The sequence below is a fragment of the Falco rusticolus genome, chromosome 1, assembly GCF_015220075.1.
Source record: "Falco rusticolus isolate bFalRus1 chromosome 1, bFalRus1.pri, whole genome shotgun sequence".
Lineage (NCBI taxonomy): Eukaryota > Metazoa > Chordata > Aves > Falconiformes > Falconidae > Falco > Falco rusticolus.
Window position 1 is genome coordinate 21491347 of NC_051187.1, and position 17652 is coordinate 21508998.

The window sequence follows — 17652 nt, forward strand, 5'->3', positions numbered from 1 at the left end:
ATCAGGGCAAGAGGGTAGGGCATGGGATAGGATATGGGGTGAGGTGGGATACAGCAGAGGATATGCAATGGGGTAGGATACAGGGTGGAGTGAGATACAGGGTGGGACATGGGATGGGATGGGCTGAGATGGAATGGGCTAGGATACAGGGTGGGATACAGGCTGGGACAAGACAGGTTACAAGATGGGATGTGATTCAGGGTGGGATATGGGATGGGAAGAGATGGGATTTGGGGTGGGATGGGATGGCATACAGGGTGGGGTACGGGAGGGGGGGGGTTCTGGCCATTGCACCCCTCAGGCACAAGCAGCTTGGCAGGGGCAGGTGCTGCGGTGGCTGGTGTTTGGTGCTATACCCCAGGGTGCAGCTTTGGGGACTGTGGTGGGGTGGGGTGGGCTTCTGGGGGGATTTGGGGGTGCAGGTGGGAGGTAAGATGTGGGGACGAAGGTGGGGGAGAGCACTGGGGAGAGTTGTGAGGTGCAGGGGGATGCAGGGCAGAGGGCTGTATGATAAGTGGGGGGGTGTAGGTGGCTATTGTGCCCTGGGGGGATGTTGGGGGGCTCTGGGGAAGGGGGTTCTGTGGAAGAGGGGCTCTGGTGAAGGATGGGGGGCTCTGTGGAAGGGGGCACTCTGGTGAAGGATAGAGGCTCTGTGGAAGAATGGGGGGCTTAGGGGAAGGGGGCACTCTGGTGAAGGATGGTGGGTTTGTGGAAGGGGAGTGCTCTGTGGAAGGATGGGGGGGCTCAGGGGAAGGGGGACTGTAGTGAAGGATGGGGCTCTAGGGAAGAGGGTCTCTGGGGAAGGATGGGGTCTCTGGGAAGGGATGAGGTATCTGGGAAGGGATGGTCTGGGAAAGGATGGGGTCTCTGGGGATGAATGCTCTGGGGAAGCATGAGATCTCTGGGGAAGGACGGGGTCTCTGGGGTGGGATGGGTGCTCTGGGGAAGGACGGAGTCTGTGGGGAAGAAGGGGAGTCTGGGGAAGGGGAGTCTGGGGAAGGATGGGTGCTCTGGGGAAGGATGGGGTCCCTGGGAAAGGATGAGGTGTCTGGAGAAGGGATGGTCTAGGGAAGGATGGGGTCTCTGGGGAAGGATGTGGTCTATGGGGAAGGGGTGGTCTGGGGAAGGACGAGGTCTCTGGGGAAAGATGGGTGCTGTGGGGAAGGGGGGACTGGGGAAGGGGGGAGCTCTGGGGTGTGCGGGTGGGTGCGCGGGTGCTGCGCGCCCTCCGTCCGGCAGGCGGCGCTGTGCGGTAGCGGCGGCGCGCTGGCGCGGCGGGCGGCTCTGTGGCGCGGAGCTGTCCAGCACTTCAGGAGGGGCCGCGCTCGCCGCGCCGGGAGCCGGGAGCCGGAGCCGGAGCCGGGAGGGGCCGGGCCGGGCCGGGCCGGGCCGAGCGGGGCCGGGCCCAGCGGGGCGGCGCAGGCGGCGGCGGCGGCTCCGGGCCGGGCCGGGCCCGGCGGGGCGGCGGGGTGAGGTGAGGCGCGGCGCGGCCGGGCCCGGGCCTGGCTGGCGGGCCGGCACCGGGCCGGGGGGGGGGGCGGGTAGGGCCCGGGGCGGGAGGGGAGAGCGGGGCGGGGGAGCAGCGGGACCCCACCGGCACGGGGCGGGGGGCTGAGAGGTGCGGGGGGCTGGGGACCCCCGAGGGATAGGGGCGGGGGGGGGCTGAGGAGCCGGTGGGGATGGGATGGGGGGGTCGCGCTGCCTCTCGGGGGGCCGGGTGTTGGGGTCCCTGGAGGGGCGCGGGCGGAAGGGCTGGGCAAGGGGTGCAGCGTTCCGTGGGTGCTGGGACGGCTGGGGACCCCGCGGGCAGGCGGGCGGTGGGGGAGGTCCCTGGGGTTTGATGCTTTTGGGGGTACGGGATGGGGCGAGAAGCCTGGGGGTGCGATGCCCCCCTGGGGCGCAGGGGGACCCCAAAGGGACGTGGATGTGCCAAGGGCTCCGCGGTGCAGGGGGGCCTGGCGGGGGGCACCCCACATCCGTCCCCGTGCTGCAGGGGGGCCTGGCGGGCCGGTGGCAGCGCTGACCCCCCGGCACCGGGATTTTGTCTGCACCGCGGGCTGGGAAGGACGGGATGGTGATGAGCCCCCCCGAGGTTCCAGCACTTTGTGGGGTGCCAGTGGGAGACAAGGCCGGGATAACGGCCCTGAAGCCCCTCTCTCTGCTGTGCCGACCCCCTGGCTGTGCTGGGGAGGGGGCCCTGCAGCGCTGGGTCTGGCTGGTGAGATTTCAAACCCTGCGGGTGTTGCGCGGGGGAAGGAGAGGGGCAAGGCTTGGCAGCCGGGGAGCTGAGTGGCGGCTCAATGGCTCGTCATTTGGGAGCGTTTTTGCTTCTCCTTCCCAGGTTTGGCCCCAGGGATGGCCAGGCTGTGCCATGCGGGGGGCTGGTGGCGAGGGGTCGGGCCCAGCTCGGGGGGAGCAGGTGGCTTTCGGGGGAAGTGCGTTCATTCATTCTCTCCGGAGCCGAAATTTCAGCCTGTGGATGTTTCTTGGCTTGCCTGCGCTTCTGCTGCTGCAGGGGCTCGTGTGGGGGCTGCTGGCATTTGGGGGTGCCTCAGGTTGGTGGTAAAGGCTGAGGACCATCTCACAGGGTGCAGGTGCTCGTGTCCTGTCTGCTCTCCCTGCCCTGGCATGTGGGTTTGTCCTGGCAGGGGACAAAATCTCCCACTGGGGGAGATTTTGGGGACAGGAGCGTGTGGTGCTTATGTCCCAACACACAACATCCTTGCTCCATCCCCCTCTGCCAGCATGGCCTTGTGCGATGCCACCCCCTGCCTCCCACCTGGCTCCCCCTGCCCCAGGGACTCATCCTGGCAACACGTGCAGGGAGAGGCAGGGGCTTTTGGAGCCAGAAGCTGGGCAGCTTTTAGCTTTTAGGGGAGCTTTCTGTCCTTGGTTGCTGCTGGGGATGGTGAGCGGGGGTTTTGCCAGGCAGGCGGAGGGGTGCAGGGCACTTGGCTGGTTTTGTCCCCGGTGCCAAGGAAATGGTGCTTTCCCCCCAGGCAGAGGGTCTCCTGCCCTGGGGGCCAGATCTGGCTGTGGGTGGATGTGTGACCGTGGGTCCTGGGTGTTGCTGGAGGGGGGGCAGAGTGTGCCCACCCCACATCTCTAGGCAGGGGGTGTCTGTGGGGTGTGGGTCGTCACCCCATGGGTTTAGTGCTGGCTGCTGGGGGCCTGCTGGCTGTGGGGGGCCCTGATCCCCAAATCCCTTCCTCCTCCTCTTCCCGACTGTCTCCCAGCTCCCGTTTTCCCCGGCCAGGTGGCCTGTGGCTTATATAATGTGCTCAAACCCTGGAATAGCTCCTCCCGTTACACAACCACCCAGCCAGTCGGGGGGGTGGGGGTGGGGGGGATCCCCGGCTGGACGATCCCCCTGCACTGGCCATGACCCACCCCCCCACCCCCCCATGCCACAGTGCTCAGCCCTGGGGGTCATTTTCTGGGATTGTGTCCCCATCAGGAAAGGTGACCCCGTTGTGACAGTCATCCCCCTGCTCCTCTGGGAGCTCAATAATTGCTTTTATTGTTGTTATTCCCCCCATCCTCCGAAGTGGTGATGGGCCATGGGGCTACCTCTGCTTCCTGACTCCTTGCCCAGCAAAGCAAATGGCCCCAGCAGTGCAATACCAGGGGGGCTGGGTATTCCCCCACTCTGTCCTTACCCATTATTTAAGCACCTCCTGGTTGTAGAAGGTCTGGCAGGGCAGCGAGCACCTGAGCCCTGCCTGCTGGGGCTGCCTGCTGGTCTCTTGGCCACCAGTGAGCAGCTGCTGGTGGCTGTGGTGGCCCCAGGGGGCTGAGTAGAATGTGGCCGGGGGGACACAGGGCTGCAGGGTCCTATAGGGGATACCCATCACCTGGACCTGCTGCCTCTCCGCTCAGCACAGAGGGGTTTGCTGCTGTCATTTGGATGTGTTTCTCCTCTTGTCCCTCATCCCTGGCTCAGGAATGGGATCACTGTGGGAGTCCCAGGGTCCCCTGGGGCTGGTCCCCATCGTGGTGTGACCCCCTTTCCACCAGCTCTCCCCCAGCCCATGCTGAGAGCAGGGCTCACAGAGCCTGCCCCCGCAGCCCAAGGGGTTCAGGCTGGGGGAGCTTCAGCTGCAGCGTTTTGGGGACAGGAGCAAAGCCTGGCTCCTTGCCCTCCATCAGGCCCTTTTCTCTGGAACATCTCCCAGGGGAGCTGATGGGTCTCCTCTGCCCACACCCTTGTGTGGTGCCCGTCCAGTGGGGAGGACTGGTCCCCACCCCTGGTTCCCCCATCCCTACATCCCCAAGTCAGGAAGAAGCCCGGTTGCTTAGCAACTGTTTAGCTTCTCCACCAGCCTCCTCATCTATTTAAAAAAAAAAAATTATATATATATGCACAGACGTAGGTATGCACAAGCAGCAGCAAGCCCTCGCCCAGCTCGTGACCCCCCCCCCCCCCCCCAGCCAGCATCCATATATTCTTTATTAATTGCATTAAAGTCTGTGAGGCATCAAATTTTGGTTAGGGAAAGGATGCTCTGGCTGGGGAAAATAAGGATGAAGGGGCTGGGATGGCTATAACCAACCCTCTCCTGCTATCCCTTCCGACGGGCAGGATCTCTGCCGGCTTGGGGCTGGGAGGCAGAGCTAACGAACCCCAGACCGGCTACGTTTAAAGCCAGATTTGTCTTTCTTTTTTCTCATTCTGGGAGGTCTGACTCATGGTTTTTGGCACTCGGGGGCTAGCGGAAGGCAGCTCTGGAGAAGGTCAGCCCAATTAATGGCAGCAACCCCAGACTTTTCCTCCTGGTAATTCTGACCAGGTGTTTAAAGGAGGCCGGCTGCCTTCCCGTGATATTCTGGCATTTTGTGAGTGACAAAAAGAAGCCCCCTTCTGCCAGCTGTCCCCACAGCACGGCCAGGGAGCAGCCTAGCGTGGGGCTGTAAATGCTTCAGACACAAGGCGGTGACTTCGGTAGGTGCTGGTGTGCCCTGATGAGACCACAGAGGGCAGGGCAACCATGGGGGCTGCTCCTGTCACCCTCTCTGATGGGGCTGGAGGGTCCTCGCCTCGGCTGGGTTGTCCCCTGCGTGTTGGGACTGAGCTCTGGCACGCTCAGTGCACCAGTGATCCAGGGAGCCGCCGTCCCAGGCTCGCTGCCTGCATCCCGTGCCTGCATCCCTGGCACACGGGCGCTCGCCATCACCCTGGCTGGTGCAGCTGGATGTGGCGAGAATTAATCGAGCACCGGCCAGAGGCGGCTTTAATTAGCACCGAAGCGGGGAGGGGGAGGATGCCCAGGCACCGCTGCTGCCTTTCCCTGCCGAGGGGGAGATGCCGGGAGAGCATCCAGGCATTGCCAACACCTCGCTGCCATCCCCGCTCCCACTGGGAAAGCGGTTTCATCCGCATTACGGCGCGGCAGGGCCCTGCAACGGCAGCGGCCAGGAGTGACGGGCAGCTGCCTCCAGCACAGCCCCATGCCCGGGGTGCCGTGGGCATGGCCAGGGAGCAGAGCAGCACCCGGGGGGGCGGGGGGATTTGGGCAGAATCAGCTGGGAAGGGATTTGTTTTTCTGGGCTGGAAAATAAAAGGGCAAAAGCAGTTTGGTGAAATAACACTTTCTTTTGCTCATTTCCCTTGTTTTCTTCTTTTGCTTCGGGCTGGAGCTCCTGAATCCCTGAGTCTCCCTTCAAAGCCCAGGCTGGACAGCCCCCAGGGCTGGGACACAGGGATGGCCACATCCTGGGGCCACCCCACCAGATGCCCAGGGGTCCCAGCCCACAGGGAGGGAGCTCAGTTTAGAGCTCGGCTGGAAACCAGTAGCTCCAAAGCGTGGCAGGATGGTCCTGGCACCCCCATGCTGGCTGTGTGTCAGGGGCACAGCGCAGTGTGTCTGGCCGTCTGTCTGTCCCCACCTCCACTGGGCTGGCAGCACGGGTGCTGGGTCCTCCCCACCATGGGTGCCACTCAGCGTGGCTGGGAAGGGAGGGAGAGAACCGGTGTGCTGGGCTGGTCCCTGTGCTTGGAGTAAGGCGTGGGATGGAGATGGAGGATGATGAGGAGGATGGAGGACAGGGATGAGGATGGAGATGAGTATGGAAGCTGGAGAAGGAGGGTGCGTATACAGATGAAGGATGGATATGGAGGATGGGGATGAGAATGAAGATGAGGATGAAGGATGAGGATGAGCTCTGAACATTTCCAAAAGCTCTAATCCAGGCAGCAGAAAGCACCTGCGAGATGAAAAGCTGTTTTGACCTCCCCAGGTCCCAGGGTGGCATGGGGAGTGCCGGGGGAGAGATCGGGACCCTGAAACGTGGGCGAATGGCTCAGCAAAATGGGAAGAGAGAGATTTGCTCTGGAGATTCCCCAGCAGCTCCAGCCTGTGGTGCCAGGGGGTTGAGCCCTCCTGGGTGGCACTCAGGGGATTTGGGTGGTGGGGACGGATGCCAGCGGCTGTCCCCAGCCGCACCCTGCAGCCTTTAAGAGTCCATGGGGACACGGCGCAGCGCTTGCCCCATGACGCCTCCTCTCCCTCTCGGCAAGGCGGCCGGGCAGCAGGCTGCCAGAGCTTGATGATTTGTGGGTAATTACTGCAGATAATGAAATATTTAACCATCGTCTTTATTATCGGGGGTAGCGCTGAGCCAGGCGGGAAGCCGCTGCCACTTGGGCAGGGCTGTGCTGCCTTCACAGACAGGTTTGGTGCCAGCGTGAGCTGGTGGAGTCGGGTGGTCCCCACGTGGTGGCCGATGGATGGAGGTTGTGGTGGTGACGGCCACCCTGTGTACCTGAGCTGTCGTCCCCTGCGGGTGCAGGGTGTCAATGGGGGGTCTCCTTTGGGGACAGGGAGGGCACAGGCCCAGCCTGGGGGATGTGGGCTTCTTCTGCCCTGGTGACTTGTCCCCATTGTCACCAGAGGTGTAGGACTGGCTCTGTTTTCCACCCAGGGCTTTTGCCTGTGGCCTGGCTTTGCTATTGACAGCTGGAGGGGGGTTGCGAGTGGTTTTTCTCTTCCTTTGTTTTCCTGCCGGTGCTGTGGCTGAGGCAGGGTGGCTGGTGTCACCTCTCAGGGTAGCTATGGCTCACGGCTGAGGGGACACCGGGATGCAGCGCAGTGTCCATCCCCAGGCTGGCTCCACCTGGCCCCTGGTGCAGGAGTGATACAGAATTGTAGAATGATAAAATTTCCCCTTATCATATCTCTAGCTGCATTCTTTTTACGGAGATGGGGAAAGTTTCCTGGTGGGATCTGCATGCCTCCCCCACTGTGCAGCCCTTTCCCGCAGGTACCCATCCAGCTGCTGGTTTATCTCACATGCTCCTTCATCTACCTGCCCGGCTGTATATCCCACACGCTTTCAAGGTTTCACAGCAATGAATTCACCCACTGCCAGGCTCAGGATAAAATTAATTCCCGCTGGGGAAAAAAAAGCAGAGGCTGCTGTGGAAAGCATCCTCTCCTTCCCCCTCTCTTTCCTTGAGTGCCTCAGTGGGGGAAGGTTTCCCAGCAAGGAGCTTCCCCCATTCCCAAATTTCCTTCCCGGTTTTTGGCTTCACGCCTTGATGGGAGAAAGAGGAAGAGGAGCCCCCAGGCCAGGTTTTTCTGCAGCAGCTCTCCCATCTCTGGCCTGGGGCCACCCTGGGACATGGAGGGGGCTGGGGTCAGGGGTCCCTCCTGGGCAGGGAGAGCTGGGGGGGTAGATCCTTGCTGTGGGGTGTCATGGGGCTTGAAATGTGGGTGCTGCCCTGCCTGCTGCAGGCAAGAGGGGATGAAGGGACACTCCAGTTTCTCTGACAGGGCCAAGCATCCAGAGGGTGCAGAGCCCTGTCCGGCTCCAGCTTCTCTGGCAGCATCTCCTGCTGCCTGCTCCTCCACGCCTCTGCGGCAATAAAGGCTGCTGGCTCCTCTCTGTGTGGTAATAATGGGGAAAAATGGAGGGGGAAAAAAAAGCTTTGTAATTAAGCAGTCAGCTGCCATCCTCCCCGGGCAGGCTTGTCAGGAGATAAATGAGTGCGTGGGGCAGCCAGTGGCAGCGGGAAAGCCGGGGATGTCCTCTGGGGATGCCGCAGGGTGGGAGATGCCTTCCTGCTGGGCTGGGACCCCCACCACCCTGGGGAGAGCTCTGAGGCTTTTCCTCTCCTCAGACAGCAGAGAAATGTCCTTGAAGCTTCTCAGGGGCAATCTGTGTTCCCACCCTGGCTCTGTCCCACCTGGCATGGCCATGGAAAGCTCCGAACAACCTGGCATCCCACTGGAACAGCACAGCGGGAACAGCAAGCCCTCCCTGGGCTCAGAACAGTGTGGATCAGTCCGTGATCTGTCTATCCTGCCTTCACACCCACGCTGGGCTGAGGGTTCCCTCCTTTCCCAGGACAGTGTTTGGCCCCATCCTCCTTGGACGGCATGTGTCAGACACCACGGGCATCACAGGCAAGGGCTGGCTGCTTCCCACGTAGGCAATGATGTTCTCTGAAGAGCCTCTGCAGCAGGTAGAAACACCCCAGAGAAGTAGCTGCTGTCAAAAGCTGTGTCTCCGAGCCCAAAGCCAGCTTGGAGAGTGAGGGAGGGTGCTCTGCCTTTGTCCTTGACCATTTCTCTTTGTGCAGGACCTTCCAGGAGAAGCGTTTGTGGGAACAGCCCCCAGTAAAGTCCAGGCGGTGCCTCTGCAGCCTGGCTGCTGCTGGTAATGGAGGCAGAGGATCTCCAGTGGGAGCATCCCATGCTGGGAAGAGGGCCGGTGCTTTGGGTGGGGGAGCTGGGGCATCGCAGGACAGCGAGACTGAGGAATGGGTGCTCAGCCATGTGCCGATGGCCCGAGGTTGCTGAGACAGGGTTGTGTCTGTCGGGTTGATTCAGGAGATTTGGGAGCATCTCCTCCCCCAGGCTCAGGGAGCATCAGCCAGAGCCTCAGTGCAGCAGTGCTGCTCGGGAGCAGTTGTCCTCTTCCAAGGGGTTATTTTTGGAGCCAAGTGAGGACACGTTGACTGTGGTGGCGGAAGAAGGAGGCAGGGACACGTGAAGGTGAAAGAGCAGGGAGAAGGCAGGCAGGCAGCAGCTGGTGGGGAGCCTCACCTCCTCTCCTGGCCAGCACCAGGCCATTGCCGGACTGTGCCAGACATCAGGATGTCCCATGGCTGCATCCTCGCTGGCCAGTGCAGCTGGGGGATGCAAGGGGGATACCTGAGGTCTTTAGGGCATCCCCTTGCTGGATGGGGACAGTGCCTGGGACTGTCCCCAGAGGGTGTGAGGATGGATGCCCTTCCCTGTTCCAAACAAGAAGCAGCTGGCAGCGGGGCCTGTGGGGTTCAGAGGGATGCCTGGCCACCTGTCCCACTGCTACCGTATGGCTCCAGGTGACACAGATGCAGGCTTTGCCAGGCTTTCCCTGGTAAGAGGCTGGTGCAGAACATCCTCCTCTCTCTCCCATGAGCCAGCCCTCATGGCCTGGTGATGGGAAGAGCCCCAGCCTCGCTTTGCAGATGGAGAAACTGAGGCAAGGGGCAGGAAGGGTGCTGGCAGAAGACCCAGATCTCTCAGTCACCGTCCCCATCAACCTGCTGTGCCTGCATCTCTCTTGAGACAAATTTTCCCGGCAGGTCCTGGCAGGTTCCCGTGACCATCGCACGGTGAGAGTGAAACCAGGGCAGGGACTGACCCCCAAGTCTTCCTCTCCCTCCCAGGTGCTGCTAGCAGCGAGGCTGCCCATGCCAGCATGGCTCTCTACAACAACGGGGCCGATGTGCCTTCCCCTCAGGAAGCCTCCAATGGCTTCTCACAGCCCAGCGCCTCAGGTACGTGGCACAAGGGCGAGGAGGAGGTGCGTCTGGTGGAGCCCAGCTTGGTGAAGAAGGCTCACCGGGAAATCCTGGACCACGAGCGCAAGCGGCGGGTGGAGTTGAAGTGCATGGAGCTGCAGGAGATGATGGAGGAGCAGGGGTGAGTAGTGGGGCATCAGGGCTGGGATGGAGATGGACCCCATGGCTTGGGATCCTTTTGACCGGTTTGCACCTTGTTCTCCCCCTTTTTCCTCTCTAAAAAAACACCTTGATGTGGCAAACGTCCCCAGTTGGAAGTAAATCCACTTTAGGATGAATCAGACAGCTTTGGGGTAGACTGGTGGGTTGGTTTGCAAAGCTAAATGCCTCCAAGAAACACAGACAGAGGACTGCATCCACACACATGTTGGAGGCTTGCCCTGGCCCCTCCGGTTGGAAAGCTGGGCTCCCAGCTCATAGTGCTGGGAAAGCCGAGACAGGAAGGAGGAATGAGTTGCTCATGGTCATGCAAGCCATCAATGCCACCCAGCCCGTGCCCCGCATGCCCGGGAGATGAAGGACAGCTGGGGTTTAGTCCCAGGTGAGGCTGTTCTGGTGCTTCAGTTTGTCCTGCCTTCCTTCTCTCCCCCTGGTTTTGGAGTGGAAGGAGCCCCTCCATCCTGTGACCCTGGCTGGGCACCGTGAGCTGCTCCCCAGCCTCTGCTCTCCCCTTGGGAAGCAAAGGGCTGGGGAAAAACCTGAGGGACTGGAGAGCATCCCTGCCCGGGTGGGCAGGAGGGGCTGGGGGGCCAGCAAGGAGACCCCCATTCCCACCAGATCCATGGTCATCTTGCCAGCTACCCCATAGCTCCGGCAGCCGTGGAACAGCCTGATCCCACTGACAGCTCACTAAAACCTGATGGATGGAGCAAATTCTTCAGCACACATGGGTAGACGGGGACTGGTATCAGCTGGGGAGAAGGAAAATGGATTGAGGGAAGGCTTCGCCAAGGCTTTCATTAAGAGTGCAAGCGTGACCTAGAATTAAATTGTCTCACACAGACTGGAATAATGATTGTGCCTAATTTGTCGTTATGGAAATAAATAAGGCTGACCTGGTGCTTTGGGGAGCCCAGAGACTCCTGTCGGGTTCCCGCGCCCTACTAGGGATCTTACTACTAGTAGTATCATTATTGCGATGGGTAATAGCAATATTGCAACCGGTATTGTTGTTATTGCTGTAATTGCCTCTGCTATTATTAAGGCTATTAATAACGATGATGACGGTGATACACTGAAATGATAATATAATTACAGTAATAATCTTGGTCAACCTGGTTAATCCTCCGCCTGCTGTTTCCCTCCTCGCAGGGGCTCTCCGGGGGGGTTATATGGGAACCGCTTTGCACCCCTGAGGTTTCTGCCTGGGCCGGGGACCGCAGCCTGGCCATGGCCTCGGGCGAGATATTGGCAAGGGCAGGGCCCCCAGGATGAGCAGGTGTGACAGCAGAAGAGGTTTTGTGGGGATTTAAGCTCTCCCTTGTTTCCTGAAACGCGGATGGCTCCTCCTGCCTGCGCTGGATCTGGCTGCTGCTTGCTCTGGGCTGCCTGCGCCGTTATTCCCAGCCTGCAGGCTGGATTTCTTGTCTGGAAAAGAAGTGTCAGCAATTTTTCTGTCTTTCTCAAATCCATTCTATGTGTTAAGTGCAAAACCCCAAATCCCTCCAATGGGGTTATAAGCAGCGCCGACGGGTGGAGGAGGGAAAGGGCCTGGTGAGGTGCTCCTGCCTCCATCACAGGATCCCTGGATGCAGGGCGGGGGGGTTCCTCGGCCTGGCCTTGCCCCCTGCAGATTTGCTAACAGCCCAGCCGCGGTGGCCCATCTGTCACCTCTTGTTTGGCCTCATGTCCCCTCTCTGAGAACATCAGCCGCGTTCATAATATGCTGCAGCAAATGCTCATCTTCTCGGGCGGACATCTTCCTGCTGCTGCCGGCTGGCGGCTGGCCGTGGATGGCCGGGGCTGGCAGCTCCATCCTTGTGCTGGGTGCACCGCCACCGAGGGTACCGAGCAAAGCAGCATCGGGGGATGGGTTTGGCCCTGGTGTTGGGGCCCCCTGCACCCAGGCAGGGTGCAAGGCGAGGCGAAGCAGCTGGGTTGCCTTCCTGTGTCCTCCTGCGGGAGTCCTGGCCAGCTGGGGAATTAATGAGAGCCTTTCAGGGCAAATGAGCTTGTTAATATTAATTCCCCTCTCCTTCCTGTTCCCCTTCATCGGCACCACAGTGGGTGGGGGTGGGTGCTGCCACGTGCCCCTCTGCACCCAGGGGCACCCACTCTGAGTGGTATCACTGTCCCCAGCACAGGCTCTGCGAGGTGCCAGCCTTGGGGACTGCAGGGCTTGGCCAGGCTGTGACACCCAGTTTTCTGGGCTCCTTAGTGGTGATGCTGATGGGGTGTGACAGCGAGGATGGGATGCAAGCAGGCTCTATAGACAATGTGGGTGAGGACAGGGGGACACACCTGACCTCTTCCCTCTCAGGGTGGCAGCATGGTGGTGACATGGGGTCCCTGTCCCTTTGCCCTGTCCCCAGGGACAATGCTGAGAGCACTGCAGGTCCCTCCACCACATCCCTTCATTTGGATGTTTTGGTCGAGGGGGATGCTCGGGTGCTCTTGTGCAGCTGAGGGATGCGGCACAAAACTGCCTGCCCAGGGCTGTCACCTGTCCCTCCTCGGGGACACCTCAGGGACTGCTGGAGCGCTGTGGTTTGCTGCGGCTGTTCTCAGATGCCAGGGACAAAGTGATTAGTGTCTCTCGTTAATAACCCTGCAGTGGCCTGAGTCAGCGTTTGGCATTAGCGCAGAGCTGGCTTGGCTGCCGGGGCCCTGGCACAGCATGGGGATGAGGGAGGGAGGCTCACCGTGGGACGGAGGTGCCAGGCTCAAACCCCAGCGTCACCAGCTATGATGCTGGCACTGCTGGGGGCGTTTGGCAGTGCCAAAACCCGGGGCAATGGCAGGGAATGGCAACCTCATGGTCATCCTCTTCTTTTACCCCTTCCCTGATATCCCTTCCTCTGCCAAGCACTGCTGGGAGGGGCAGGCAGGAGAGAGGAGGACATGGAGGGTGGTGGTAGGGGACCAAGCTCTCCTTCAAGCCCTGGTGACTGTCACCATGCCACTTCTCCTTCTGACCAGGCCCTTGGGCCACATGTCACTCCAGAAGTTATGGGGTCCTCAGCAGGTCCCTGGGGAGCCCACGCTCCGGCCACAGCAGCTCTGACTGCATCTTTGCCCATCCAGGTACTCCGAAGAGGAGATCCGGCAGAAAGTGGGGACCTTTCGGCAAATGCTGATGGAGAAGGAAGGTGTGCTCACCAGGGAGGATCAGCATGGGCGCCAAATGTAAGTGAGGCATCTCCGAGTTGGCCTGTCTGTGTCCTGCTCACCTCTCATCCCAGAGAGGCACATCCCAGATTGCCTTCAAGTATCAGTGGGTGGGTGGATGGATTGATAGGGAGAGGGTATCTATAGGGATGGTTGGGTAGATGGATGGATATAGAGAGGGTATATAGGGTTGGATAGATGGATATAGAGGATATATAGGGTTGGTTTTGGATGGATGGATGGATATAGGGATGGATGGATGGTTGGATGGATGGATGGATGATATAGGGATGGATGGATGGATGGATGGATGGATGGATATAGGGATAGATGGATGGTTGGATAGATGGATGGATATAGAGAGGGTATATAGGGTTGGATGGATGGTTGGATAGATGGATGGATATAGAGAGGGTATATAGGGTTGGATGGATGGATGGATGGATGGGTGGGTGGTTGAATGGATGGATGGATGGATGGTTGGATGGATGGATGGATGGATGGATGGATGGATGGATGGTCAGTTGGCTGGAGGCAGGGATTGCCTCTCTGAGGCAGTATCCTACCTCTGGAGAGGTTAGAGTTTCTCCTGCACTGGTTCTTTTGGAGACCTCAGGGTGCTGTACAGAGAGGCCAGCACTGCAATACTGCTGTCCCAGGTGATGAAACCAAAGTGCAGAAGGTCTTGATGCTTGGCTCAGCCCACCAGGCAGTGGCAGAGACCAAGCTGCAGGTTTGCTGTGCCTCACCGCTGCCTGCTCCTGCCTCTTTGGGTCACTTCTCTGCTCTCCCCAGGGCTGAAATCTCAGCCTCTGCCTCCAGCCAGGCAAGGGCACTGGTTTCCAGTCCTTGCTCTTAATTCCATAACAGGATAGTCTGCCTGCCTCCAGGTGTGAAGCTGGGGCAACTCAGCTAGGCTGGTGATGGTTCAGCAGGCTGGTTGCTGTTCTGTAACCCTAGAAATATTAGTGTTAGCAATAATAATTATTAATAACAGTAATAATAATTTCTGTTGCAAGGAGTGCAGGCTGGATAGGCAGGACTTGAGCCTGCTTCTCGTCTGGGTAGACCAGAGCCTGTGTCTCCGTGAGGCTGCTGTGACCTCAAGGAGCCCCATGGATGGAGCTTCTCCAAGGATTTCCTGCCCTGTGCCTCTGCCTCCTAATCACTCCTTATGATGCCTGGTCCCTGGGGGCTACTTATGCCCCAGGGAGCTTGCGGCTCAGGTTAGGTATCCAAAGCAGCCTAGCTCCTGCTGGGAATGTGGCGCTTGCTCCTCCTGCCCTGCACAGGACTGTCCCCAGCCTCGTGAGGATCCATCCTGGCTCGATGATGATTTATCTGTGCAATACTTAATGGCCCAGGCAGCGTGGCTGGCCCGGCGCGCACCATCCATCAGCCTGGAAACCAGGTCACTTGGGACAGGAATAGATGCTGCAGGTTCACTGAATATTAATGCTTCATTAGGGTCAGGAAATCAGGGCAAGGGGGGAGGCAGGGAAGCCGTGGCGGGGAGGGGAGAGCCTTCCTCCCATTGCTCTGCCAGCACCCAGGCAGGGAGGGACACCGCTCCAGGAGGGACACTCGGCTGTGCACAGCCTGGGATGGGGCGCATGGCCCTGGGGCAGCACAAAGGGTCCTCCTCCAGGCAGGAAAAAAACAAGCCACAGGGAAAACCAACCTGCGCAGGTCATAGAGCATCAAACCTGACTTGTTAACAAGTGGCCTTTGCCCATGGGGGCATGAGTCATCTCCAGGGCATCTTTCGGGGGCAGGCTCGTTAGGGCTGGCACCTTAACGAGCCCGTAGGGAAGCCAAAGGTGCCTTAAGGTTGTCCAGGCAGCCCTAGCTGTCACCTTTGAGGGCTTGCATTTGCGAAACAAAGGGTAATCATTAAAGATTAGCCCAGGGGCTATAAATAATAGTGCTGAGCTGGAAGGAGCCGTCTCAAAGCAAAGGATTGCTCGGAGGAGAGCAGAGCCGAGCCTGAGGCGCTTGGAGGAGGCTGGCATGAGCCAGGTCCAAAGGAGGTGGCTCTTCAGGCAGTGGGGACCTGAGCTGCTGAAGTCACTACCAAAGGATGTCCTGGGTGCAAAAGGGCTATGCTGGTTGAAGAGGCTGGACAAGGGAGTTAAACTTCAAATAAAGAGCCCCAGCCCTTGCAGTGGCTGGGAGAGAACTCAACAAAGCACCTCATGGGCCGGTCCTGCTCCAGCACCTCTCTGGACTTTTACAGCTGGGTTTTTGGCTGCTGGGACTATGAGTCTGAACCAGCTGGTCTCATTTCAAAGCAAATGCGAAAAGCTCAGCATCATCTGCAATACTCCCCAGGGGAAACTGAGGCACTGAGCAGAGCCGTGACCACCTGAGTCCCTGGCTTGCTCTCTGCGCTCCTCCAGCTCCTGTCTCTATGTGTGCACAGCCTGGCGATACAGCCCGCTCCCCAAGGAGTAACTGCTTGATGGACAGGCTGGTGGGACTGAAAACAAACGTGAGAGTGTGCCGGGCAGGGAGGGATAATTGGGGCAGCACAAGCCCGTCTTGAGCCACTGAGCACAGCTAATGGGTGAGATGCTGGCAGCAGGCTCTGGCATGGAGCACTGCCCGCTCATGGAGCAGACAGTCCAACAGGGAATTATCCCCTCTCTCTCCTCTCTTTTCCTCTTTACTCCCCTTCCCACGCTCGGGTGGGTGGTTGAAAGGCCGTTCCTGCCCTTGGGGCATGGCCAAAGCGGGAATCACTTGGAGAGGACTCAGAAAACCATGGCTGCGGTGCAGAAGGGAGTCCGAGACCCGCTTGAGCGATTGTCCATGATCAGGAGGAGGCTGCCTCGCTTGTAGTTTTGGTCCAAACCTTTTTTAATTGGGTTAAACAGCCCAGAGCCTGCCTGTGGCCAGGAACGCCAACACGTGCTACTCTCGGATCTGCCATCTGAGGCTGGGAGCATCCCTTCATTCAGCCGGAGGTGCTGGCTGGGCTGCCAAGGGACTGGTGCCATGGGGGCTGCGCTTCTCCACCAGCATCCCCGGCTGCACAGCTGTGGGCTGGGAAGGGCGGAGGAGCCCACATCCAGTTTCTGAGGGCAAATTTCCCTTAGGAAGCAAGCGCCTGGGCTGGTGTGATGCTGGGCATCCTCCAGGTGTGGACCCATCTGCTACAGTTCCCTCCAGAGCACCTATATGGCCATATCCCTCCAGGGCAAGATGTCCTACATTCCCCAAGAGCAAACTCCCAGCAGGATTTGATGCTGCTTCTGGGGCTGATGGCAGAGGAGGGCTGGGGAGGTGGGGGGTGGCAGGGAGAGCCTGGGCAGGAACTCCTGGGTCCCTCCTGCCTGCCTGGTCCAGCTGCCAGACCTCTGTCAAGCCCTGCCTGCAGCCCCGGTAGTCAGTGGCAACCTCCCACTGGTTTCCATGGCAGCAGGAAAAAATTAATGCTGACAAAGTCACTCAGGAGAGAGAGGAGTCCCTGATGGCTCCAGGCCTGATGGTCACCCACCCTCTCACACCTGACCCAGGGGGCACATCACCCATCACCTGCCTGAAGCTAGGGTGCCAAGCCAGCGGCACACAGGGGTGCTGGCCTCAAAGCCCGGATCATCCTGGGCAGCTCCCGCCAGCAGGCGGATAATCGCCCGAATCCCCTGACCCTCCTGCTGGCTCCTCTCACCCTAATCTGGCCCTGCCGTCTACCTGGACTGACCCCAGCCTCCTGCTCAGCTCCAGCACTTGGGCAATGCCCAAAGGGGCTCCAAATGATGCCAAAGCTGGACCCTGCAGGGGGATGGTGGCCTGAGCCCCGCGGTGTCCCTGTGCCAGCCCAGCAGGGATTCCTGCAGGGACAAAAGCCCCAGGAAGACCCCAAGAACACCACCACCATGGGTCTTTGCTGCATGTGGACCTCTAGGGATGTGACCAAGGTCCCCTGGGGGTGTTGTGGCAGAGGGGATGTCCCCCAGCTCCTGTAGCTGCACTGGGGCTGCTCTGGGTTTCCTCCCAGCCTGTCCAGTGGGAGATAGGGAGTGGGGAGCCCCTAATTAATCCTGTGCTTCCTCCTTTGGCAGCGTGATAGAAAACCACCACGGGATGGATGGGGAGGAGTACACGGTGGAGTACCCCGACTATGGCGAGGGCTGCCTGCTGCAGTGCGACTGCTCGGCTGAGTGCTACCGTGAGGACAGCAGCCACCGCGAGTACAGGTCCAGCCAGACCCACAGTGGGATTTTGAGGAGTGGGTGTGCAGGGGGTCCCCGTTGGGGGACACAGAGGCCAAGGGGCCCTCCCTTTTTCCCCCAACACTGTCTGCTTTTTCCCGCAGGCTGAAAAGACGCTCAAGCAGCTCCACCTCTCCTCCACCCAAGAAGAAAAAGAAAAAGAAATCGGGTCACCGCCGGAGCCGGTGAGTCCCCAGCTGTCCCTGTGCTGTCCCCTCTCCTGGAGGGCATCTCTCCTGCCAGCACAGCCCTTCCCCAGGCTCTGGTGGAGCAAGTCCCCCCACGTTGGAGGTGCAATGCATCCTCATGCATCGATGGTGC

At 59.9% G+C, this 17652-nt stretch overlaps 1 protein-coding gene across 2 annotated transcripts in view; it reads left to right on the forward strand.

The window, feature by feature from the left end:
• The first annotated feature begins 1424 nt into the window (after positions 1-1424).
• The window catches only part of SRRM3 (serine/arginine repetitive matrix 3), a 28900-nt gene continuing 12672 nt past the window's right edge, over positions 1425-17652 (forward strand). For both annotated transcript variants that reach the window (XM_037375017.1, XM_037375018.1), the window contains exons 1-5: positions 1425-1474; positions 9656-9911; positions 13034-13135; positions 17182-17316; positions 17436-17516. In XM_037375017.1, the coding sequence (XP_037230914.1) occupies positions 9688-9911; positions 13034-13135; positions 17182-17316; positions 17436-17516 (542 nt within the window). In that variant the 5' untranslated portion in view covers positions 1425-1474; positions 9656-9687. The remainder of the gene's footprint in view (positions 1475-9655; positions 9912-13033; positions 13136-17181; positions 17317-17435; positions 17517-17652) is intronic.